The sequence below is a fragment of the Engystomops pustulosus genome, chromosome 4, assembly GCF_040894005.1.
Source record: "Engystomops pustulosus chromosome 4, aEngPut4.maternal, whole genome shotgun sequence".
Lineage (NCBI taxonomy): Eukaryota > Metazoa > Chordata > Amphibia > Anura > Leptodactylidae > Engystomops > Engystomops pustulosus.
Genome location: NC_092414.1, coordinates 30,238,550 through 30,266,001, shown reverse-complemented (window position 1 = coordinate 30,266,001; position 27,452 = coordinate 30,238,550). Strand labels below are relative to the sequence as shown.

At 41.8% G+C, this 27,452-nt stretch overlaps 1 protein-coding gene across 5 annotated transcripts in view; it reads right to left on the bottom strand.

The window, feature by feature from the left end:
- The window catches only part of RNF130 (ring finger protein 130), a 164,964-nt gene that overhangs the window by 27,932 nt on the left and 109,580 nt on the right, over positions 1–27,452 (bottom strand). For all 5 annotated transcript variants that reach the window (XM_072145618.1, XM_072145615.1, XM_072145614.1 and 2 more), the window contains 3 exons: positions 21,012–21,083; positions 4,736–4,818; positions 32–128 (listed from right to left, as the gene is read on the bottom strand). In XM_072145618.1, coding sequence (XP_072001719.1) covers positions 32–128; positions 4,736–4,818; positions 21,012–21,083 — 252 coding nt within the window. The remainder of the gene's footprint in view (positions 1–31; positions 129–4,735; positions 4,819–21,011; positions 21,084–27,452) is intronic.

Sequence of the window (27,452 nt, the reverse complement as noted above, 5' to 3'; positions counted from 1 at the left end):
ATTAGAAATGGGGATAAATCTGAGTACTCACCACTATTCCCAAGGCCTTTAAAATGTTTAACTTGCACATAGGACAGGTGCAGTGCTCGCTGAGCCACGGGTCCACGCACACCTTGTGGAATACATGTCTAGGAAAGAAATTTTATAGTTTACTTTATAAACCCTGATAAAACTGTTCCTTCAAAAAGACCGTACAATAATCTCCCGACCCCAGGTCAACAGGATGGTCCTTCTTCAGGCTTCATTCCCCATCCTCTTTAGTTCCCAGAACACTGTGGCACATTTTCATGAATTTCATTGATAATAAAACAAATTTCTGTTTTTTTGAGCCGAAATTCATTAGTGAGCTGTTGTGGGTTTTACGCTCCATGGCTTGTACACCTAATTTGGGATGCACTAGAAAGGAATAAAGTAGTAGGCTTACACATAATTATAGAGATTTTCCGGGTTGTAGATATGACCGTATTGCAGAAACCCAGTATGGCCACTACCCAGTGTATGGCGCTGTGTTTCAGTTCTGTGCTCTGGTACTTGAGGCCTACAGATCTGACATCAATGACAGAGAGGTCATAAATATCTATGCCCCACTCAGTTCCCCACAAAAAGCTCAGAGTACTGTAGATTATTAAGGAGAACTCTTCTTACAGTGGTTCTTTAAAGGGAACCAGTCAGGAGTGATTTGGGACACTAAACCAACTTATGCAACAACTACAACTACAAGTCCTTATGCACAGGGGGGATTATTGTCCTAAAATTCTCCAATAATATCTCAGTCTGTGGCCGCTGTAAAAAAACAAGAAATTATATACTGACTTGGAGAGGAGTTCAATAAGGCTCCTGGTACCTGTGTGTTGTATCAATGAAGCCAACGTAGTACAGGCCTAATAGACACGCACAGTAACGTCGGCTTCACTGAAGCAAGTCAAAGGCACTGAGACATTTTTAATAAAATAATATGGGGCAATTTTGAACACTTAAGCAGCAACCCCTAAGGCCATGTGGGTGGTTTATTCCCCCAAACCCCTGTAACAAGTTCCCGTCTGTGATAAGAATTGCACAGCGCACAAACAACAACTGTTTCATCAGATAATTTTTCGTTTTTTCTTATACTTAGTGTGCCTGTATCCGGAGAAGCGGTGACGTAGGAGACCTTTACATTGTTAAAAACAAAACTTTTCATACTGAGAAATAATGATTGTTGTCCTACGCCTTCCAAGCCCGGAGAAGCCGAGGAGTTGGAGGCTACGCGGAGACTAATAGAAACCTCGAAGAGACAAAGCTGACATTTTGCCATTTACTGGATGCACCGTTCCACCTCCCTTTTATTTCACCGAGTTCATAATCGGGAGATCTATAAATGGCTTTCAGACATAATGACTTTTAGATATTATCGACTCAGTTTGCGACCGAGCTCTGCTTCCCATTCACTGCCCAGCGCTTTGTCTCTCTAAATAGTCTCTGATAAAGACCCTTCTAGAACAGTGTGCTAAATCGTACAAAACCACTTTCTTTGTGAGAGACGAGATTAACTCAGCTTGTTGTCCACTCTGTTATGGATTTGGCTGTTCCCTTTTAACTTGCCTGCCAAAAGGAGTTGGACTTGGGTCGTGGGAAAGTTCCTTGTCTGACTAGACCCAACGTCTTCTACCAAAAATCGGTGAAGTTTCTAAAAGCACCAATAAAAACTTTCGCGCATATGAGAACCTGACAAAATAGTCCAATATTTCATACTTTTGACTGAATTTACTGCTTAATTTTTGTTTTAAAGCAAACCTGTCACCAGGAATGTCATTTTTAGCTGGTGATAGGTTCCAATATCCTATTCTATGCCGATTTTTACGAAGACATTTGTCAGCATTCTGAATCATTTCAGTAGTTTATATAAGGTTAATTCACATGATCTGGCTCCCTGCCAGCATCATGTGGTGAGTCCCAGGGAAGAAGGCAGCTGCAGCCTGTGTGTCCCTGTGTCAGTCTTCTCTCCTCCACACTCATCCAGCTTCCTCCCCTTTTCCTGTCATGCACAATGAGGAGGCAGGGGAGAGGGATGGTTTCGAGGAGAGGAAGAATACATGAGGAGACAAAGGCACACACTAGCTGCAGCTGCCCCTCTCCTGGGAATCACCACACACTGCTGGCAAGGAATCAGCTTATGTGCATTAAACTTATATAAAGTACTGAAATGATTCAGAATGCTAACAAAGGCTTATTTATATTGTTCTATTAGAACCTGTCATCAGCTAAAAATGCCATTCCTGGTGACGGGTTTGCTTTAAGCCTCCAAAATCTTTTATTCATAGGTTGAAAACGAACAGCTGAAATATTTTGTTAAGTACCTGGCCTAAGGGTACTATCGCGTTTCATAGACTCCTTCTAGAAGCATGCTGATATTGTAGCCAGTGTGGATGTGAATCAGGAATATGCGGCAGCACGGCTCATGCTCTCTGCAGTAATGATTTTATGTCTGCTTCTATTAAATTATCCGTGGATGCTAAAGCTCTGAGACACCGGCTCTGCTGATAGGGATGTCAGTGATAAATGCAGTGTCTGGGAGTTTCTATCATTTCCTCCGGCCTCGGAGCCTGGTACCCAGTAATTACCAGCGTCCACCCTCCATCCTTAATTGTTCCCTTTCTTTTCTGTAGAAGCTGATCACAGTGATCATCGTACGCTCGGTGGTGTAGCTCTGCAGGGACTGTCGGCTGGTCTGGAATTACTGACTGTGGGGCTGATGAGGTTTTGTCGGAAATATGTATTCGGAAGCCAAGTTAGCTGCCGAATCTGGAGAGAATGTTCTACGTCCCGGCTCTTAGTATCGTTCCACAATCTGTCATGACGTATTTTTGAGATAATAGGGGAAAAACATAGACTGCGGGCTTCTCCAGAGCAGATCTTAAAGATGGCCGGTCAATTTCATTCACACAAAGGGAGGCAAGGACAAGATTTCTTAAGTGAGGCGGGATTCATCTCCACTCGAGCAAGTGAAAGGGTAGATGATTGCTGTAAAGAAAGGTAGTGGGTGCGGGCGCGGGGATCACTTGTCTCATGTATTCTCATTAAGTATGAAGACCTGTATGTTTTATATACACTGATCTTTTTTTATGTATCCTGGTGTTTCAGCAAATTTTTGCTCTGCAGAAGAAATTTCCATCTAGATCCCCGTGGTGCTTATAAGATGAAGAGCCTTTCCACAGCCAATTCTTATTTTCAGCTAAAACTAGCCACAGAGGAGATAAGCTATCAGCGGGCAGTCTCGGATTTATTTAGCTATTGAGGTGGACACCACCTTTAAGAGAATTCGTACCACGCTTCTTGGTTAGATCTGAATTTTTGACAAGATTTACAGGTTGCATTGCCTGGGCGCCATGCCAAGCTTCTTTAGGCAGATTGAAATCAATTTGCTATCTCCTGACCAAGTTTTAGAGAAAGTGAGTGTCACTGCATCTGAGAACTTGATCTGAAGCTGAGCAACAAACAGAGTAAATCCTGACTGGTGTCCTAGGAGAGACAGCGAGAGTCCTGATAACTGGTGATTCCACTAATCCCACACAGTGATTTCCACCAATAGTCTGCCTGGATCTATGAGTAAATGTCCCTGGTTCATCATGATGGATTTTGATGGCAGGTTTTCCTTAAAACACTTGCCATTGCTAGACAATTTAGCTTAGATCTCGAATCAGCTTCTTAAATATATACTCGAGTATAAGCCTAGTTTTCCAGCACAAAAAATGTGCTGAAAACCCAAACTCTGCTTATACTCGAGTAAAAAAATATATGTTTTTACCAGGTTTTTGTGGTAAAATTAGGGGCCTCAGCTTATACATGGGTTGGCTTATACTCGAGTGTATACGGTAATTATAGAATACCCTAATATTTTATGTGAAATACACGTTTGAAGTCACGGAGACGTATGAAGACGTTAGCTACACTGTTTTGTAGGTGTGCATATAACAGGTGATGACAGGAAGAAAAGATTCGGCGACTGTCACCTCTGTACAGGAACTTTTCCTTCTGTCATCAGTCCTTCTCCCCCCCCCCCAAACAGGAAATATATATGCCCCCTGATTGACGTTTAGTAAATATATATATAAACATACATACACACACACACACATATATATATGTATATGTGTGTGTAATATATGGTATATATACTCGAGTATAAGCCTAGTTTTTCAGCACAAAAAAAATGTGCTGAAACCCCAAACTTATACTCGAGTAAAAAAATATAAGTTTTACCAGGTTTTGTGGTAAAATTAGGGGCCTCGGCTTATACTTGGGTCAGCTTATACTCGAGTATATATACGGTATATTATATACAAACACATATATATAGTTTGACCGGTAAGTGAGAACATGAGCAGAAGTACATTACACCCTGCACCACATGAGAACATTTGTAGACTCGGTGACTCATCTGTCTGCTGGCATCCGGCTTGTAGATCATTTTTGTCTACTTGTTCTGGTGAATATGTGAAAATATGTAGACGCAGCCGAAAACTGCATGTATGAGCTCTGGATATCCTTTATTTTTAGGATGTGTTGAGAACGTGTTGTACATCTCTGGCTTTACTTACGTCAGACTTTTTGCCACGAGCATAATTTTTATCCTTTTTTTTATAGTGCCGCAAGATTTTTTGGATGACATGTACCGTACGACTGTAGGAGTTTTCGGGAAAGGACAGTAAATGTTAGTAAGGTGGACGTGACAGGCCAGGTTACTCCGTGTACTCACTTGCAGGGCAGCACTCGCACAATGTCGTTCTGCTTGTAGCTCTCAATACACACAGCGCAGTGGTCGAAATCTGGATCGGTTTCCTGCATGAGACAGAACAGACAACGTGTTAGACAGGAGCAGGTCTCAAATAACAAAACACAGATGAACAATACCTAAATGCCACATCCCGCACAATGCTCTATTATTTCCAGGCATTACAATAGAAAAAAAAATCCATGGACAATTGTCTTTTTAATGTATTAAAACCAAAAACCGTATCATATGCATCATTTCCAATCTAGTTTTATTTTCCTAGGTAGGTTTATTTCCCCTACTTTCGGTCTGTGATTATGGTGGCGGCCATCTTGCCTCACATTCTCCTTTGCTCTGGTGACAGCATTGAGGGTTATGCTTTACAGTGTTATCTATATAGAGGGGGAGGAGATAAGTTGTGACATCATCTATTGTCAGTAGTGATGTAATGATGGGTCAGTGTTATCTATATAGAGGTCATTGTACAGGGAGGGGGGAGGGGATAAGCTGTGACATCTATTGTCAGTAGTGATGTAATGATGGGTCAGTGATATCTATATAGAGGTCATTGTACAGGGAGGGGGGGGGGATAAGCTGTGACATCATCTATTGTCAGTAGTGATGTAATGATGAGTCAGTGTTATCTATACAGAGGACATTGTACAGGGAGGGGAGGAGATAAGTTGTGACATCATCTATTGTCAGTAGTGATGTAATGATGGGTCAGTGATATCTATATAGAGGTCATTGTACTGGAGGGGGAGGAGATAATCTGTGACATCATCTATTGTCAGTAGTGATGTAATGATGGGTCAGTGATATCTATATAGAGGTCATTGTACAGCGAGGGGAGGAGATAAGTTGTGACATCATCTATTGTCAGTAGTGATGTAATGATGGGTCAGTGTTATCTATATAGAGGTCATTGTAAGCGAGGGGAGGAGATAAGTTGTGACATCATCTATTGTCAGTAGTGATGTAATGATGGGTCAGTGTTATCTATATAGAGGTCATTGTACAGGGAGGGGGAGGAGATAAGCTGTGACATCATCTATTGTCAGTAGTGATGTAATGATGGATCAGTGTTATCTATATAGAGGTCATTGTAGAGGGAGGGGGAGGAGATAAGCTGTGACATCATCTATTGTCAGTAGTGATGTAGTGATGGATCAGTGTTATCTATATAGAGGTCATTGTAGAGGGAGGGGGAGGAGATAAGCTGTGACATCATCTATTGTCAGTAGTGATGTAGTGATGGGTCAGTTATCTATATAGAGGTCATTGTACAGCGAGGGGAGGAGATAAGTTGTGACATCATCTATTGTCAGTAGTGATGTAATGATGGGTCAGTGTTATCTATATAGAGGTCATTGTAAGCGAGGGGAGGAGATAAGTTGTGACATCATCTATTGTCAGTAGTGATGTAATGATGGGTCAGTGTTATCTATATAGAGGTCATTGTAGAGGGAGGGGGAGGAGATAAGCTGTGACATCATCTATTGTCAGTAGTGATGTAGTGATGGGTCAGTTATCTATATAGAGGTCATTGTACAGGGAGGGGGAGGAGATAAGCTGTGACATCATCTATTGTCAGTAGTGATGTAATGATGGTTTATTCTATAAAAAGGTGCTATCTAATGGCGGATAGAGGTAATTATAGTTCAAATGTAAGTAACCTTGAAATCTTGCAGAAAGTATTACACACAATAGGCATTCATAAAGGGGTTTCCCACTAAGCAATCATTTCCCTAACTAAGTCATTGAGATCTTCAGCGGATCTGATACTAAACAATATATTTATAGATTGCAGCAGCGAGCACTAGGGGATATGAATAAAGCTTTGTAGAGATGCAGTGAGTTATGTCAGTGGTAAGGGATGCAGGGAGAATAATCTTTATATCTTCATATCCTGCTCTAGGCAGATGCTTCTGTGCATGGCCGGTTTAGTCTTTGTATGCTAACTAAAAGCTCTCCAATAAAATTAGGTGGCGTTATCGACAAATGTGAAGTACAAAGGCAAGGGCATCGGAAACCACTGCAGGAACTGAATTAGTAGGCGGTCGATACTCCATGTGGGATCCTCTGATGGGGCTGTAGTGATGAATGATGGGAGTTTGCTGCACTTTCCCTCCGTCGAGTGACTAGAAGGTTGTTATGTTATGCTCAATTATTCTTTAATACTTGCTTACTTTAATAATGTTCTGAGATGGAGTATGAGTGCTTCATGTTATACTCCATGTCATCAGACCTTAATGGACAACCCCTTTAAAGTATGTCAGTTTTAGCTTTTGACAGGTTCCAATAGCCTTTGCTATGCAGATGGTTAAAATGTCTTTGTCAGTATTCTGAATCGTTTTAGTACTTTATAAAACTTTATTTCACATTACCTGGCTCCCTACTAGAAACAGCTGGAAGGAGGGGGGTGGAAGGAGGGGGCAGAAGCCTGTGTGCCTGTGTTTCAGTCTCCTCACCTCCACACTCATCAGCTCCTACCCCACTTCTAGTTATGTTCATTGAGGAAGCAGGGGGACAGAGAGAAGACTTAGACAAAGCCTCCCTCCACCTTTGGACTCACCACATGGCCTGGCAAGGAGCCAGGTAATGTGAAATAAAGTTTTATAAAGTAGTGTCAGTATTCAGAATGCTGACAAAGTCAATTTTATAAGCAGAACAGCATAGGCTTTTGGAACCTGTCATCAGCTAAAAATGACATCCTTCGATTTAATCATGCAGCTTATGTAATAAACTCAGAGTAATGTTTCATAATAGCTATACATGGATAAAAAGAAACCCTGTGTTGTGATTTTTTACGACATGACTGACACCTCGTTACCTTCTAGTTTGACTTCAGAACAGCAACATCTAAAGACATTGACCACAATAAAATCAATAGTTGCCATTAGTGTTAATGTATCTAGGGTCAGAGCAAAACATGAACCGTTCACCGTAATCATCCAATTAGAAGAGCTTCAGGCTGAGAAAGACCCAATTATGATGAAAAATATGGAATTTAGGCCAAACGTGTGTTGTTTTCTGTCTTGAATGTCCTTTCAACATTGAGTCAAAAAACTGATTGACCAATGCTACTCAATTTACACCTCCAGTGAGCAAGATTGTTCCCCGATCAATTATGATCGAGAGTGACACTATGGATCTTACCTGCTGGTTACTTCACATAACAGGTTTGGGCACAGATTAATAAAATCTGTGTTGAAATTCATCTGCCATTGATTTTAATGGGTGGCCATCAGTTCTATATAACGTGGGTAGATTTTTAGTTTTGGAAAAAAATCTTATGTGTAAACTCACAAGAAAAGATGTGCCATAACAACCCAGAAATAAATTACAAAATTACTTTATTAATTTACAAACAACAAAGACCAGACAGACAATATAAAAACCATTAAAAAGGTGTAGTCACTACACCAAAGAACTCGATGTGGTGAGTGTAATAAACTCACCAACAACCATCCCTGGTTCCATTAGTCATGAGGGTTACTGCTCAAATACACACAGAAATGAGGTGAAGATAAACATCCCCAATTCATATGATACAATAAAGTGCATGTAGGTAAACAATAATGTTATAGTCAGAATAATCGATATAAGTACAGACAATATATGCTCAACATAGCCAGGGCGTAATAACCACATAGACCATCCTAAATGCAAAAACCCGAAGTCAGCATAGCTGTACAAAGGGGAGCAAAGGAACCCAGGCAACCAGGGAATGAGCGTGTCCACCCCACGCGTTCCGTCACTCACGGTGACTTCATCAGGGGAAGTGAAAAAATCTTATGTTCACGCACCTAAGATGTACTCCCAATCCGTAAAAACATTGTTCTAGGAGAGTATGAATGGGTTGGTCTACTGAAATGGTGGAACGTTAAATGTACCTCAATCGTGATGAACTTTGGGTCTCTGCAACTCAACTTCTACCAGTTACTTATGACCTTTCTTGTAGACAGGTGAACATTTTATAATGGAAAATGATCTATGATGGCCATACACACTAACCAACTTTCTCACATCTTTCCGGCAATGTCTTATATAGTGTCGGAACCAAGTACTGGCGATTATGCCAAATCATTCGTCCCCCACCCCAACATCTACTGCCAGAAGGAAGTTGAGTATACAGTATGTTAGCCTTCACTTCCTAAAATGGAAACTAAAAATGGAAGGCCTTCTGTTCAACTTGAGTTTCTCACAGACTTCGGTGCATGGAAGGCTACCTTATGTTGCCTAAAATTGAATTTGCGGAAGTGAGGTGTGAATCAGTCTACGTCTTCATGCACACAGACGCGTGCTTTCCTCTCGCCCAGAAACCGAAGTGAAGCACATGGCAGGGTGGAGAAGAACCATAAGCCCTTATCAACCCTCCCCTCTCCGTAAGTTACTAAGCAGAAGACATGTTGACCGCGTGTAATAGACCTCCATGGGGACCGTCATCTGGCCACACTTTATATGAACAGATGACGGCCCCCAATAAGTTTGTGGACATTGGACCTTAGACCTGATTGTTTACAACTGATTTAGGTGGGCAGCGGTCTAATTTCTCACCACCAATGTGTTGCTTTTCAGTGGTCAGGGCATGCTAGGAGTAGTAGTTGTGGGGCATCTAGACAATCACATGTTAAGGAATTAAAGGAAACCTACCATCACGGATCTACCTAATAGGTAGGTATTAATGGTAGTATTATTCAAATTAGCTGCAGAGCCTACTGGGACATGGAGTCATCTCACTGCGAAATAAAGGCTACTCAAGTACCCAACAGCATTGAGTCGATGCCGCCTACCGTTACGTCTTCAGTACGCTTCCCCTGCAGTTGCACGTACTTGTCTACAAAGCTGGACTGTTGCGCATGCGCTGTAGTTCCGGCTTTGCAGCTGAGGCCACACAGCTATGCTGCCTCGGCTACGAAGCCAAAGCTACTGCACGTGCACAGGAGTCCAGCTACATAGTCAAGTACATGCAACTGCAAGGGAAGGGTGCTGAAGAAGTAACGGTAGGCGGCATCAACTCAAGGCTCTTGGGGCGTGCAGTAGCCTTTACTCCCACTTCACGGGGAAACTAATCCATGACCCAGTAGCCTCTCATACTAATTTGTATAATACCAAGATAAGGTTTTTAACCAACTATACTGAATTAATGGATCATAAAAAAATACTTTGGGGAAGACTATTTGAGCATCAACCTACTGTAGGATTTACCTCATTAGGTAGATCCGCGATGGTAGGTTTCCTTTAAGGATGTAAACGCCCATAGTAATTGTGCTTACATGACAACTACACACTGACTTTAACCAGGACAGAAAATCTTGTTTTTTTTTAAGGCATGAGTAAAGGAGGAAAAAATTTGTTTACATAAATCCAGACGTAAGAGGTTTTTAATTCTTGGTTGCATAATCTTTTCCGAACATCACATTTTTTTTAGGACTACATGAAAGGCAAACAATTTCCAGATGTCCCTCCCGCCAGTGCTTAGAAGATAACGGTTTCATATGGCGACGTCTTAAAGAGAAAAATTGCCCTGTAAAATATAAATTTTAAGGATCACTATAGGATGTGTATCCAAATTATTCTCACATCCATCCACAATAAAGTGAAGGTCAATGTGGCCGCTGTGGTATGGACATTGGATTTCATGCTGCATATGTCAGTGCAAGTGATCAAAAATAGTGCAAAACTATTTGAAGAATCCAATCCACATGCGGATCTACTTTCTCAAAAAAACTGTTTAGTATTTTGGATCAATATTATCTCAATGCCCTTCGAGCACTTACACATAGAACAACTCATGCCAAATGGCATATGCTCCAAGACCGGAAAACATATCAACAGTTACCAACTGTACCAAAATTTGCTGAAATTTTCCCAAATCCAAAAAGATGAATTTTGAGTAGTGATGAATGGACCTGAACTTCCCGTGCAATCCGGACTTATTGCTGGATTAATGGCCTAACAGTACACCCGGCAAATTGCCGTTCCTGGCCAACTAGCCATGGCTGTGATTGGCTAGAGGTACCTTCCAATAACAGCCATGGCTACTTGGCCAGTGGTATTAATATGCTGGATAAGCTGTTCAGCTGCCAATATGTCAGGGTCGTATAGGAAACGCCAAAACCACAAAGTAAAAGTTCGGGTCTCCTCATCTATAATTGTGAGCTAACCATGATGGGAATTCTCCGGTAGGAGTTGAGTGAAGTTCTGTGTGTGGGAACTTAAAGGCACTATTCAACCAAGGACACTTATAGGTGTAAGATTGTTGGTGGTCTGATCATGGCCCCTTGCCTAGCTGTCCCTTAGAAGGACCAGAGTTTAATTTACTTTTTTGGCATCCTTCATTCACAAATATCAGTGACACTTTTGAGTCATTGGTCGCTGGTGGATGTTACTCTATAATGTAATTGTGTAAAATGTTCTTGTTACAACACTTTATAAATAACATCCAACATTGTCAATCATTACATTTTGTACCGGGACTCCCAACATAGATATGTCTTAGTCTTACAGTGGCATATGAAAAAACTTTTTGCATGGGTATCACATCAAGCTCTGGGGTTCCAAAGCACCATCGGCAGCAGGACCACCCAACTTTAGTAGTTCACCCGTCACTGTTGAATCACGGTTTGCCACCATTTTTTCCAAATCGTTATGGGTGGTATAAAAATTTACAAGTCATCCATTCAAAGAAACCTTTCAGGACGTCTGATGCATAATGGTCTTGGTGCTGCCCCAAGCCCTGACCACCCTTTGGAGAAATCTAAGACTTTCTATAAATCCAGATTTTTTTCACCAAGCGTGATAGATTATGTACATATCCTTGTTCCCAAGTAGAGGAGATACCGAAACTGGCGGAGAATCGTACAATTAGTCGCTTACGAAATTTTGTTTACTCATACAATTACGATTTGTTTGCAACTCGGAGAGATCGAGAAAACAACATTGTTTGCAAAAAATGTGTTGGGTGGATAAGTATATGCAAAACTCTTCAGCAACCGTATTCATTCCAAGCTTCTGTTGTCTCTTACACTTGTGCCTTGGAGACGTGTCCTATCCTGCTGTGCCATAGATAAAAACTATGTCCCAATTTAACAAATACAGTAGGTCTCAGGAAACTATAATAAGCAAAATCTTAAACTGCTTAAAGGGGTTGTCCGAGTTCTTGAAAAAAAGCTAAAAGTGGCCGGGACAGGGCTGCTTAAAAAAAATAAAGCTATACTTACCTTCCAGTGCCCTCCGGTATCCAGCGCTGCTGTCACTCCGGTCCGGGCGCCATGTAAACAAACATGGCTGCCAGCGCTGGATTCAGCTTCCGGCTGGCCATGGCCGGGCACGCCTATCCGTCCCTATACACAGCATTGTGTATGGGGGCCGGAAGGTTGTCGGGTCCGGCCAGAACTGAGTCCAGCGCTACTCCGGCGGCCATGTTTGTTTACATGGCGCCCGGACCGGAGTGACAGCAGCGCTGGATACCGGAGGGCACCGGAAGGTAAGTAGGACTTTATTTTTTTTAAGCAGCCCGCTCCCGGCCACTTTTAGCTTTTTTTCAAGAACTCGGACAACCCCTTTAATAATAGTCAATTAAAGCCTTAGACGTGACAAAAACTGCACCAACATACTGGGAATAGTGGTCCTGAATCAGATGGAGAAACGGCAGGATGGAGACCACTGATCTATAGCAATCAATATATCAAAAAGAGACCGGAGACTCACCAAAAATGGACATTTGAACCTCCAGTATATCAATGTAATATGTACAGATTGCTTGAGGAACCAAGCAGAGACTTCTCCTATGTTGCACCAGTTCTCCTTGATGAGCTAACCTTTACATTTACTGCACAAGCTAACCCTTCTCTAGTAATCACACCTCCATTATCCCTCAAGACCCTACAAATATAAATTAGAGACCCCTGCAGAGATACCAGCTTGTTACTGGCTCATTCAGTTTTTCTATATGTGGATGGACATCTACTTAAGCAGCTTTAAAGGAAATCTACCATCAAAATCAAGTCATGATAAACCACGATAGATCCATGTGCGGTGACTATGGTAATATTCTTGTATTTGTTATCCATGGCCTCCTTCCTTTAAAAATCAACTTTTTAAATTTTACTAATTAGCCATAAGGCATCTCGGATGTTACCAAAGTCCCTCTGTGATGCAGCTTCACACACTGTTATGCCGTTTCAGCCACCCCTCTGCTTTCTCTGCACGTTACCCCTCCCTCTGCCTACTGTAATCTCACACAATGCATGGGAGGGGGGATTGCTCCTGCACAGTGTAACATCCTGTAAAGTTGCAGAACATATTGGTTCTGGTAACTCCCCAAAGAGCCCTTCTAGCTCTTTATCATAATTTTAAAAGTTAATTTTAGAAAGAAGGAGGCCATGGGTAACAAATATAGAAAGATTACTGCAGTCATGGTGCCTGTATCTATGAGTAAGTGTCCCTGGTTTATCATGATGGTAGATTTCCTTTAAAAGGAACACTCCAGTTTAAGCGGATTCATTGCATAATACATGGTGCAGAGCCTGGAGGGAGGGGCAGGACTCATTTTCATTGTATTCCTTGTTTCTGCTCCTCCATTCAGGTGCAATTCAATGAATCCGCTGTGCCTGGAGTGTCCCTTTAAGGTCATAACTACTAGTAGACTCCCTTTACAGCCTATGATGCCCTATGCTGGCAGAAAACAGGGACTTGACAGTGATCAAGTCAATGGTGATTGTGGATTTATTTCTGATGTCATCATGTACTACTCAAGTTAATTGTAAAACGTCTTCAATTGAGATCCCGGGGGAGATATTTCTATAGGATGACGTCAATGCAGTTAAATTGCAATAACGTAACCGCTGTCCATTACAGAATACGGCTGACTCACAGGGCTGAAAGTGACCTGGCGCAGCCACTTCTCCACTGCCAGAAGGAATACGTGGGCAGATAAACAAGCGCTGAGACACAGCTACAATTCCACTAATTAACAACAACAACAACAAAAAGTTTAGTCCAAAAACTTACAGCAAGACCTCTCCCCCCGCATAAAAGGTTTGATAAAATGTCTGTCGGGTTTCTAGAACTACATACATTTATATGAGAGAAAGAGAAATATAGAGTGAGGGAGAGAGAAAGAAAGAAGAACAAAGAAAGAAAAACAAAAAAGAAGGACAGAAAAACAAAGAAAGAAAGAAAAAGAATAGAACTTTGTGGTCTGATTGGTTTTGATGAAATCAAAGAGGCAGAAGCTCAATAGCAGATCATATTAAAGGACACCTGTCATCAGGTCTCGTCACTACTACCTGTTGGAGCAGCTCACAAGGACCCATCCCAGCCTTTATATAGTCAATTGATACATTAACCATTATAAAATCATCTTTTCTTTATTATGTAAATGAGGTTGGTCACATGGTCAGAGGCAGTGATGTCACCCCTCCCCTTTCCCTGCTCATGCCTGTGTTTAACGTATAGTAAAGCATTGCTAGTGTCTGTGCTTTACCTGACACATGCTATACACATGAGACACAGACATCAGTTACACAAGTACCTGACATGTTCTGCTATAAGATGGCTGCATCCTGCAGGGAGCGGCAGCACCAGGAAGTACATAGCAGCAGCACCACGAGTGTCACATCATTATACAGGCTGCCAGTCATGTGTATAGGACTATCTCACACACACACAGGCTGTAAGGAGCGCCAGCAGCGGGAATCACATAGAGGAGCCAGCACAAGGAGTGTCACATCATTATGCAGGCTGTCAGTCATGTGTATAGGAGTATTTCATATACACACAGGCGGCACCAGAACTAGGAAGCACATAGATGAACCATTACACCATTATACATCACATCATTATACAGGTTGTCAGTCATGTGTATATGATTATCTCATACACACAAAGGCTGCAGGCGGCGCCAGCACCAGGAAGCACAGAGGAGGCATTACACCATTATACAGGCTGTCAGTCATGTGTATAAGAGTATCTCATACACACAGGCTGCAGGGGGCGCCAGCACCCGGAAGCACATAGAGGAGACAGCACCAGGAGTGTCTAATAATTGTACAGGCTGTCAGTTTTGTGTATAGGAGTATCTCATACACACAGACTGCCCACCAGGAGTATCTCATCATTATACAGGCCGTCAGTCACGGGTATAGGAGAATCTCATACACACACAGGCTGTAAGGGGTGCAAGCACCAGGAAGCACATAGAGGAGCCAGTACCAGGAGTGTCACATCGTTATACAGGCTGTCAATCAAGCACTGGGGGTGTGGCTGTGCCTACCACTCATGAATAAACTGTACTGCTGTATAGGACAATGATGCATTGGACCGCTCTCAGGTCATTTGCATACAGCTGTAGATCCTGATTGCTTAGGTTTACAGGCATGTAGAGGAACAATGATGGGATAGAGGCAATGCTTTCTAATGGCAGTTTATGAAAATCGATTTTGTTTTGGAGATAAATTTGCGTGACAGTGACTCTTTAAAGGGTACCTACCACCCCGATTCTACCTATAAAGGTAGAAGGGGTGGTAGGTGGATGGATGGGACGTGAGGATAGCCCTTTTTTGGGCTAATCCTCACGTCCCGGGTGTCTTTTAGAAAACTTTATTGTAGCTATATGCCAATTTTTTTATGCGGCTACTGGGGCGTGGAGTAGCCGGACATGAGGCTACTAGTCGCGGCTACTCCACACCCCAGTAGCCACGTTACTTCGCCTACCAGATAATCTTCGGCGCGCAGCTCCTGGTAGCTGTGCGCCCTCGTCCGAGTCCCCTGTCTACTGCGCATGCGCAGTTGTTCCGGCCCCGGAGCCGCGGCCGCGCAGCCGAAGGCCTACCAGGAGCTGCGCGCCGAAGATTATCTGGTAGGTGGAGTAACGTGGCTACTGGGGCATGGAGTAGCGGCGACTAGTAGCCTCATGTCCGGCTACTCCACGCCCCAGTAGCCACATAAAAAAATTAGCATATAGCCACAATAAAGTTTTCTAAAAGACACCCGGGACGTGAGGATTAGCCCAAAAAAGGGCTATCCTCACGTCCCATCCATCCACCTACCACCCCTTCTACCTTTATAGGTAGAATCGGGGTAGTAGGTTCCCTTTAAGGGGTGGTTGGGTGGCTGCCTGGGGACCAAGGCTTCTAGGGAGCCCGTGGCTAGCGAAACCACTGAGATATACTGCGAGATAGAAAAGAGAGGGACCCCAGCCCCAAAACTCTCATACAAGTGTGCTGACACTAAATGTCAGACATTTAAAAAAAAAAAAGAAAAAAAGTGACTTATAAAAGGGCACATCTTTATTATACAGCCTAGGATCCAATGGCCATCTTAATCCTGCCCACAGTTAAAGGGGTTGTTTAGAGATTGAAAAACATGGCTGCTTCCTTCCAAACAAAAAAAAAGATCCTCTCCTGACCATTGGCAGTGCTTGGTATTTCAAATAATCTCCATTCATCTCTATATAGCTAAGCCGCAATGTTGGCATGCACCAAGGTTAGGTGTGGAGGTCTTTTTGGAATAAAGCAGCCTTGTTTTTCAACCTCCAATCAACCCCTTTAAGAAACCGCACAGGCTTGGATCACATTTAGACCGTAATGGGCTTATAAAGGGGTTACCTGAAGGAGGAGGTTTCCTCCAAACTCTTCCGGTTTAGGGACTACAGCAGTAAACAATGGAAGATACATGTGCTGGCCCATAATAAGAAAAGGGTTTTATTACAAATTTTGAGCCATTTTAGGAGGAAATACAATTCTTTCATAGTTCGGTAACTCATTTATGTCTGTCATTGATGTTTTATAAATTTTATAATTCTTGCACGAAACCTTGATGACACCTTCCTCCCTGCATTTTTGGAAAGAAAGCTTTGCTGTATATATAGACTTGTCAAGCCGTAAATAAAGAAGCTAACACCGACACAAGATTTTGATAGCTCAGAGCCGCTATTTTCTGGTGATTTGCAATGTGTTACATGTAAAAATAAAATGAAAGAAAACTGCTGCTTCCTCACCAACTAAGCAATGTGGTTAGTGCTTAAAGGGAACCTGCCAGGGTGATTTGGGACACTACGCTACCCACGGGTCTTTATGGACAAGTGGTTTAGTGTTCCTAATAGCCCCTATAGTCCCTAGGTGCTTGTCCTGGCTTCACTGTGCATGCGCCGTAAATATGGTGTTTGCGTGGTGAAGACAATGGCATAGGAAGCTTAAAGCAGAGTAGATCCTGCCAGAGGAGACACACACCAGTATGCCAGTGTGCTTGGTTTACAATAATTCATCCTGGTGGGAGGTGTCCTTTAACCCCTTCGCGCTCCGCGGCGGATATATCCGCCACGGAGCGCAGTGACTTAGCGCTCAGTGGCGGATATATCCGCCACGGCTCCTATGCCGGCTCGGCTCTGGATCAGAGCCGAACCGGCATCGGGAAACACGGGGTGCCGGCTGTAACTAATAGCCGGCACCCCAGTGTAACACCCGCGATCGGAGTTGTCTCCGATCGCGGGTGCTTAACCCGTTAGATGCCGCGGTCAGCGCGACCGCGGCATCTAACAAGTATCTGGGGGGTCTTTCCCCCACGATCGGCCCCCCCGAACCGTTTTCGGGGGGCGCCGATCGTTGCTATAGTAACTCTGGGGTCCGATCTGGACCCCAGAGTTACTAGCAAGAATTGCCAGTAAGATGGCGTCTGTGACGTCATCTTACTGGCAAAGTGCCAGCCTATGCAAGTGCATAGGCTGACACTGATAATACTCTGCAATACATGAGTATTGCAGAATATTATCATGAAGAAGCAATCAGAAGATTGCTTCTTCATGTCCCATGGTATAAAAGTGAAAAAGTAAAAAAAAAAGTTATTCAATAAAAAAATAAAGTCATAAATCACTAAAAATGCCCCAAACCCCCAAAACATATAAAGAGACATATAACTCAAAAAAAAAGTCTAAATCATAACACAAACCCCACATATATAGTATCACCGCGTCCGTAACAACCCGTAGAATAAAAGTAAATCATTATTGAACCCCCACGATAAACGCCGTAAAAAAAAACTGTTATAAACCCTCCAAAAATTATGATTTTTACCTTTTCAATCCCACAAAAAATGATATAAAATGCGACCAAAAAACCATATGTACTCAGACATGATACTGGTGCAAAGTACAACATGTCCCGCAAAAAACAAGCCATCAACCAGCTCCGTAGCCAAAAACGTAACAAAGTTATGCCACTTGGAAGATGGCAATACAAAAATTATAGATTTTTCCCCACATTAGGGTTTTGTTTGACAAATTTAGTAAAACGTAAGAAAAAATATTCATGTCTGGTATCCCCGTAATCGTATCAACCCATAGAATAAAGATAACATGACTATTAGTCTATACGGTGAACACCAAAAAAAAAAAAGTCAAAAATCCAGTACAGAATTGATGCTTTTCTACTCCTGCCCTCAAAAAAAGTTCCTAAATTTTCAACAATAGGTGATACCAACCCCAAAATGGTAACAATGGAAAAAGCATCTCATCCCGCAAAAAAAATGCCGTCACATGCCCCAATAACGAAAAAGCGAAAATTTTATAGCCTTCAAAAGGGGCCAATGAGGAAACTAAATTCCTGGCAGCTGCAGCGCCCTCCTTCCCTTCTGCGCCTCGCTGTGCCCCCATAAAACAAGTAACGGCCACATGTGGGGGGTCTTTGTACTCAGGAGAAATTGCAGAACAAATTGTATGGTGGGTTTTCTCTTTTTATATTTTGGAAATGTGTAAATTTTGGTGCTAAATGAACGTATAAGGGAACAATATGACCATTCTAAATTTCACCTCCATTTTGATTCAATTACTATGAAGATCTCAAGGGGTTAACAATCTTCGTAAAAGCTGTTTCTGATAGCTTGAGGGGTGCAGATTTGAAAATGGGTTGGTTATATAGGGGGTTTTGATGCTAAATATGTAAAATTTCATTCAAAACTGTATTTATCCCCAAAATAGTCAATTCTGAAAATCCGGAAAAGCGATATTCTATTTGCAAGCCGCGTGACGTCAAAATAAATTATCCAGATATTTCAGAAATTATGAAAATGTAAAGTAGACAAATGGGAAATGTTATTCAGCAACTTATTTAGCTGGTAAATCTATCTGCCTGAAAACGTGATGATTTAGAATTTCGAAAATGGCAAATTTTTCAAAAAATTCATCACATTTTCTTTTTTTTGTAAATAAACGCAAAACTTATCTGCCAAAATTTACCACTAAAATGAAGTACAACATGTGGGGAAAAAACAATCTCAGAATCGTTTTGATAAGTAACAGTGTTCAAAAGTTATAACCATATAAAGCGAAGCAAGTCAGAATCCAAAAAATCGGGCTGAGCCTTAAGCTGTAAAATGGCTGCGTCCTTAAGGGGTTAAAGAGGACTAAAGTAAGCAGCTCCTAGTGCTTAAACAGTAATAGCAGAGTGCCTTTTTTGTACACTGATAGTAGAGTGATACCTCCGGTAACGCTATCTAACACTGCGGCGAAGTACAATGTTAACGTTGGACCACTCGACTGACTTACTTAAATAAGCAGCTCCTAGTGTCCGATTTAAGGGTGACAAGTTCTCTTTAAGGAGATTCTGTGAAAATATGCAAATAGGTTTTCCAGGATAGGATTAGGAAAATCACGCCACTTTTACCTACCTTGTAAGGCCGCTCTCATCACCAAGCATGACCTAATGACATGATGTGGAATTAAAGCCAAAGCAGTATATCTATTCCAGAAGGAACGGAAGACAGCGCACTTTCAACCTTTATTGAAGACTACTAGGTCGAAACAGTGCGGTCTACATTTGGGAATTTAGAATGGATTTACAGGTTTGGTCTTAATCCTGCATCATGTCATTAGGCTTCCTGAAGGCTTGATGTCAAAGGACCTGCCTTACAAGGTAGCTAAAAGAGGGGTGGTTTTCCTTATCCCATCTTGGAAATCTTATTTGCATTTATTCCGTGAGGCTTAAGTGTCCTGAAACTGTAGGCAACTACTGATTCCAAGCCTTAATGTCCCTTGAGTAACCATTCTACTTTTTGAACTTTTAGATGGTAACATAGAGCGAATATTCAATTTACAAACACGAATGCAGTGCGAAGACTGCTTCCTCCCGGATCATACCTGAGAAAATGGATGTTTTTCTGTTAGCGGTAAAATGATTGATAATTTTTCCCCACTGCCACTTAAATGGGGGCAGAAAGGGGAGGGGAAGCTTGTGGGAAAGAGATTTTCCATGAGTGAAGACATCTGCAATAGGGATGTATGTGTCTAAACAAATCACTGGCTTGGGGTACACGAGGGGTTAAGTGTGTACGATTGTCTACTGTTTACTACAGCATTGTTGAAGTGTCTGTGGGTTTTGTACATAAATTTTACATTTAAGCAGGTGACATCGTATACCTCTGTGTGGTGTCTATGACCTAAGTAAATGTGCTTATTACCATGGTAGGAAATGACTAGGCCCAGCTCAGATTTCACTGGAAAAAAAGCAAACATGACACGAGTGTGCACTATCAAACTGTTAATGAAGGTTTTTGGGCATTTTTGTTAGGGATATCACAGGACATGGTGTCTCCCGGATATAATATCATCTTTGGTAGATCTATAGAGGTTATGGATCGAGAAGTAAAAGACCCTTGGTGGCTTGTCCTTAGGGGGACATCACAGCTGGAGACTGAAGTAGTAGATGGTGGTCATTCAGGCTGATGGATTGGACTTGTTCCCAGTCCCCACACAATGACCTCTGCACAAGTCACAGGGCATGCCTAAAAACCTCTAATATAAAAGTCAAAGTTATGGCCGCCTACAAATCAACAGTAGCCCAGGCAAGATGGCTAACCCCATAACAACCCTACAGATCATGTGACCGCTGTGAAGCAGATATTTTTTTTGACAGCTTAAGCAAGATGGCTGCCTCCGTAATAATGATATAAGAACATGTCATGTGTCCATATCTGCTTATATGTACACACACATTTCACACGGTTGTGTGCTCAATCGAACCGGATCCTGGGTAAACACAGGGCCAAGTGGAGAAGGGAGAAGGAATTGAGTGCTTCCCATCCCTCCCTTTCCTTTGAAAGTTGAGTGGACTCTCCTTTATTTTGTGAGACCGGGCACCATGACCAGGTGAATAGACCTCAATGGTCTGGCCACAAATTGTGTGGAGAGGTCATGGCCCCCAATATGATCGTATGAATGTGGCCTCATACATTCCCTTTAGCCAAACATGGAAGCCATTACCTTATCTCCTTTTCTAACCGTCCTTGTTGTAAGTTTTCCGATGGCTTTCTTTGCTGCATCGCCAAGCCGCCTCTGTGAAAACAACAAAGGAGGGAGACATAAGTGGTAAATTGTGGGAACATCAAAGTGCGCAATAACTACAACAAATGCAATCCTTATGACACTACAAGGCAAAAAAACACACAGGAGCATCAAAACAGATTTACGGTGGAACCCCTGTACCCCTCCAACCAGATACAATGAAGCACCGAAGGCTGTTGCCCGATACTCCTTGTCCTGGCCCTGTAGATAGCCCAAGCTGTGTCTTTCAACATTTACATTTTTACCTCACATCAAGAGTTTTTCTGCACCATGTGTATAGGGTAGACTTTCTATTTCAGCCCTTGCGTAACTCATTATTAAGACATGACCAGATGCCCACCGAGGATAACAAAGACAAGCTCCAGATCTTCCTGACATTCAAGCACCAGGGGGTGACTGAGTGAAGTTATTCTCTCCGACTGCTTTGAAATACAGGTTTCAATAAAAAAAAATAAAAAGCCATCTAGTCTTAAAAAGTCCAAAAGATCAATCTCTGGTGCGGCCTTAAAATAAACCTGCAAATGAAAGGCTGCATACAGTGTGGAAAGGTCAAACACTAATGTGTCCCATCAAAGTTAATGAAGGTCGGCCGGATTCTGCTTGCTGCCTTAGGCCCTGAAATAAAAGGCTTATCCCTGTTCAGGAAAATGGCCTCCAAATTAACCCTTGAAATAGTTAAACATCTGGGCGTCTGCTTGGTAGGACACCGTGAAGATTGCATTGACTTCACTATATAAGCCAGTTACTATTACTAGGGTTGAAGTGGCAGGTCTGGTCTACCATCATTATGAGTGGTTGATGTTTGGCCTACCTTCATTCAGCAGATGTGAAAAAAAAATGGATTGAGCTTATAATTTTACTTCTTTTGTTTTCAAAGTAATGGAGCCTCTACCAGAGAGATCATAGTTTGTAGCCCTCAAGGAAAAAAGTGCACTTAGACGATTACTTTCCCTTCTAGGAACATTGGTGTAGTTTTCAAACTTCACCTCCTCCACTACAGATATAGTAAAAAAAAATTCTAACATATACATAGTTATTAAAGAGTGAAATGGTCACTAGATCTCTGATTTCTTTGGCACTTTTCTGATAACCATAATTAACACTTGACTACAGTGAGCTCCCCCTAGTGGTGCCTGCCAATAATCAAAATTCCTTATCTTTACTCTAGTTGGCTGCTTTTGCAGCCAGTGAGCTGGTAGACTAAAAACTTAGCATATGAGATTACCTTGTATTAGTGAAATTTAATGAAATATAGATGAAATAGCCTTAATTGGAGTACTTTTATACTGCTTTCTTTTGTAAGCTTATCTTTGGTCTATAAAAACATAAAATTTCATTTACGACTTAGATCTTCCTTGAGTTATCATTATACAGAATACAGTTGGCAACATGGATTTCATTTTGATTCTGTACATTTTTCTAACTTCGGGTTGGGTTTTCATCAGTGTGTGCTGACAGATCACGGCCAGTGCTTTGTTACCTCATCACATAAGCCCTTGCTGTGTTCGGACAGAGGCAATGCTACGGTTTAGGCAAAAAGTTTGCAAACGACAACAGAAAAATACATGAAGGTTAAGAAAAGGCTTCTTGCCAGGCACCAACAATAATTCAAAAGACTAAATACAAGGAAGGAAGGAAGGAAAGGCTCAGTTTTCAGCCTCACAGCAGCAACCAATCCCATCTGGAAGGGAACCAGCTAATTTTATATTGATATGTGACTTGGAAGATACTTGGTTTCTGATATTGATATAACCAGAGGGAGGTCCTGAGGGAATAGCACTCAGAAACCCCCCCATCTACTGTTTTTCCATCGATTTTGTACAATGCATATGGACAAGCTTAGGAGAAATAAAATACTGTGAGTGTAAGATTATATGGGCTGGATGTGAAGGTGAATTGTTCATGGATGCATCAAAAAAAGCAGTTATTGCCAACAATAACAGGACTATAAAAATGTGAAAAAAAACAGGGCACCATTGTTATAAAAAGAGAATAGTAATATAAATATATGCCAACTATAGCGGCAGTCCTGACAGACTAAAAATTATTGTGGGTAGACAGGTACATGAAAGGTGTAGTGCAGTCCATGCTATGCAAATCAGTATACCATATAATAATAATAAAAATAATAGATTACGCAGCACTGCACAGAGGTTTCCAAATCAGCCCCTGTCCCCAATGGGGCTCACAATCTTATCAACCTAGCAGTATGTTTTGGAGTGTGGGAGGAAAGCGGAGGACCCGGAGGAAACCCACCATATTTAAAGAATCTAATGAATAACAACAAATTTCAGGTGAAAATTGCATTAAGGAACATTCAGGTATGGCCCACCAAGGAATGACCCCCACCAATATTGATAACCTTTCCTAAGGGTAGGTCTTCATAATCATTAAAGTGGTAATCTCATCAGGGCATTGATTTAATTAATCTAATATACATTAGACATATATACACACACACAAACACATGCATATACATAGATGGATACATACTGTAGATATATATCTTTGTGTATCTTTGTATATACATTATATACACACACACACATAGATACAAATCTTCAACTGGATGTTATGTAAAAAGATTACTTGTGTGCAGATAATTTCCCAAAATTGTAATGTTGTCCATTAAAAAAAAAAAGAGAGGTCCTTGGATACGACCACCCTCGCACTCTATCAGAAGTGGACACACATGGACTATTGAGCCCTGCCTGACTACCTGGATTCAGCATTCATTACCACAGTATATCTGTGGGACAGGCAGTAACTCACAGATTACACACGCAAAAACTATGTGTTTCTTTGCACAATCCCTTGGAACAGCGGTGGTTGTATCCAAGGATAACTGTCCTCCGTTTCTAAGGAACAATATGATTACATTGATGGGAAATTATTTTGCAAATTTTTTTTATTAGCACAAAACTGAAAAAAATGTTTGTATATGGCAGATGAATTAAATGAAATGCCAAGACGAGAATACCCCTTTAAGTTCCTTAATGAGGTACGTTTGCATATGTAAAAATAATTGCCCACCAAAAAAAACTGCGCCTAAAATATTTTATCCGAATGTGAATTTTTTTGTAGGACAATGCAACTAAATTCACAAATCTGAACTAAGCATCTGCAATTAAAGAAAATCAATAAACAATTAGAATGAATAAATAATTAACGCTATGGTTAAACAAAAATGAGATATAATAAATTAACTAGCTGTCTGCCGTCAGTCCAAATGGCTAGCGCTAACCATTTCCATAATTGGAGAAAATACACGTACCTCGATGTTTAGGACTATAAGTGGGTGCACAAGTAGACCATTTCCATAATGGCAGCAAATGTTTTGAAAATTTTCAAATTTGAAAGAGGCGAAACAATAATCAGGCGGTTCAGCGAGACAAAAGGGGAGTGGCCTTGAGAAACAAAATGGTTGATATCTAGAAATATAGTTTCTAGATGTAACAGAATAGACTGTAACTTACAGGTCCCTCCAGCACAAGGCCATGTGCTCACCCAGACTGGACCCTCGAGAGCACAAAACCATGTGCTCACCCAGGCTGGACCCTCGAAAGCACAAGGCCATGTGCTCACCCAGACTGGACCCTCGAAAGTACAAGGCCATGTGCTCACCCAGACTGGACCCTCGAAAGCACAAGGCCATGTGCTCACCCAGACTGGACTCTCGAGAGCACAAGGCCATGTGCTCACCCAGACTGGACCCTCGAGAGCACAAAACCATGTGCTCACCCAGACTGGACCCTCGAAAGCTCACCCAGACTGGACCCTCGAAAGCACAAGGCCATGTGCTCACCCAGACTGGACTCTCGAGAGCACAAGCCATGTGCTCACCCAGACTGGACTCTCGAGAGCACAAGGCCATGTGCTCACCCAGACTGGACCCTCGAAAGCTCACCCAGACTGGACCCTCGAAAGCACAAGGCCATGTGCTCACCCAGGCTGGACCCTCGAAAGCACAAGGCCATGTGCTCACCCAGACTGGACCCTCGAAAGCACAAGGCCATGTGCTCACCCAGACTGGACTCTCGAGAGCACAAGGACATGTGCTCACCCAGACTGGACCCTCGAGAGCACAAAACCATGTGCTCACCCAGACTGGACCCTCGAGAGCACAAGGCCATGTGCTCACCCAGAACGGATCAAAGGCATCGCAGATGGGTGGGTGCAAGAACTTGACCCTTGCGGAGTCCACGCAGTCACCAGTGCGGCTGCGCAAGGGACAAGTTCTCACGCCTGCGCAAGAGGCCGGGCAACTGCGATGAGGAGGAGTTATGCATATCAATTAGCTAGGGGCGTGCATAAATTACTGAGAGGAGGAGCTCAGATGACGCGACTTGGAGCGGCTCCAGTACTATTTTAGACGTTTATAAAGTCGTTTTATCAGCGATTTTGGAGCCTAAAACTACCTGAAAGAAGTGAGATCACCCCCTACAGGTAACGGAGCATAAGTTAGAGGACAGTCAAACACCCCTAAAGTGGTGATAGATGTTCTTTGATATGACACCATTAATATGACACACATTCTAGGTGTTATTGAAGTGTTATTGCATATTTTAAAAAAAACAAAGGCATAAGATGCTAAAAGAACAGCAGATCCTGCCAGCTGGGGGCACACACCAGTATGCCAGTGTGCTTGGTTTACAATCCTTTATCTGGTGATAGATGCCTTTTAAAGCTTCTTTTTTTTCTTAAAAACCAGGCTAAGAGGCTTAATGAAGAGATGAGGCACACACTTGCTTGTCTGTGTGCTTGGTTTACAATCCTTGATCCTGGTGGTAGATTTCCTTTAAGGCAGCCATATTGTTGACAAATGCAGCAGGGTGTGCATGCTTTATGGCACTTGCAATAAAGGAGATTTCAAGATTTTTATCAAACATTTATCACTTACACCCTAATTACTAATGGCCAAGAAGACTCAGACCCAGCCTACACAGCAAAGCTGGAGATCAGCTTCTAAAGTAAATATCAGCATAATCCAAGACACAGCTGAAAATTACCATATATACTCGAGTATAAGCCTAGTTTTTCAGCACAAAAAATGTGCTGAAAACCCAAAATCGGCTTATACTTGAGTAAAAAATATATAGGTTTTACCCGGTTTTTGTGGTAAAATTAGGGGCCTCGGCTTATCCTTGGGTCGTCTTATACTCGAATATATACGGGTACTTTTTAATTAAGCCAAATTTTGTCAACTATTTCATTTTCATTCAAGTTAAAGTTCTTATTAAAAAATCTAGGAACCAGAATCTGAAACTTGAAAACTTTCGCTCCATGGGGTAAATAATCCTCAAATGAGAGAATACATGGCTAAGGTTGTTTCACACACAGAAAAAAAAAATCCATTTTTTTAAATGCCAAATGAAGAAAAAAAAAATATGAAAAATTAAGCAAAAATATAAAAGAGAGATAATACCGTATTTTTAATACTATAAGGCACACAAAAAAATCCTTAGATTTTCTCAGAAATCAAAAGGTGCGCCTTATAGTCCAGTGCGCCTTATATATGAACCGTACTTACAGACAACAGCTGCCTTGAACTGTGCACAGGTCTGCCACCTGCTGGTCATTCATCCTTATAATCAGGTGCGCCTTATATATGAACCTAGTTGTTTTAGCAGGCATTTATTGATGATTCGCCTTATAATCTGCGCCTTATAGTGCGAAAAATTCTGTAAATGGGACAGGCAGTTCATGGTTGTAAATGTATTTTGTGTTCTACAACTAGAGATAGGTGAAATGCTCTTAGAAATCACAAGAGTAATCCTTTCCCAGCCCTACACACCACAGTCCGTGACATCATCCTTGGACTGAGGAACTAAAAAGCATTAACAGGACTCCTGCCGAGTCTCATCCACCGACAGAAAAGCTATTTAAAACTGAAAAAAAAAAAAAAAAAAACTTAAATTTACCAAATGGAGCCCTTTTCCCCTCCTAGCTAATAGCTGCGTCTTCTCCTTTACAACATTTGAGCATTTCAAACGGAGATTCTCGAGTTCTGCCACCTCCTCATTAAACATTCATCTACTGAAGCTTTTTCACCGCATAAAAATTTCATCAAGTTTCGCCTGACCTTTAGAAAATAGTCAGGGAAAAAAGAAAGGTCGTTCCTCGCTGAGCAACTTGTCTAAATGCGCGACATGTATTTCATTTTTTTTTTTTTTTGAACGGGGAAGCTTTGTTACAAACCTTGGCGCTCTACATTAAACCGGTGATCTTCCCCGCTGTTCTTTTCGGGTACGCGCCACCTGATTATGTTTCAAAAGAGGAAAATTCCATCGTTGGAGCTATAAGATAATTGTTATGTATTCAAGCCAGAACGTTAAATGGATTGCCAAGGATTGTAATTTA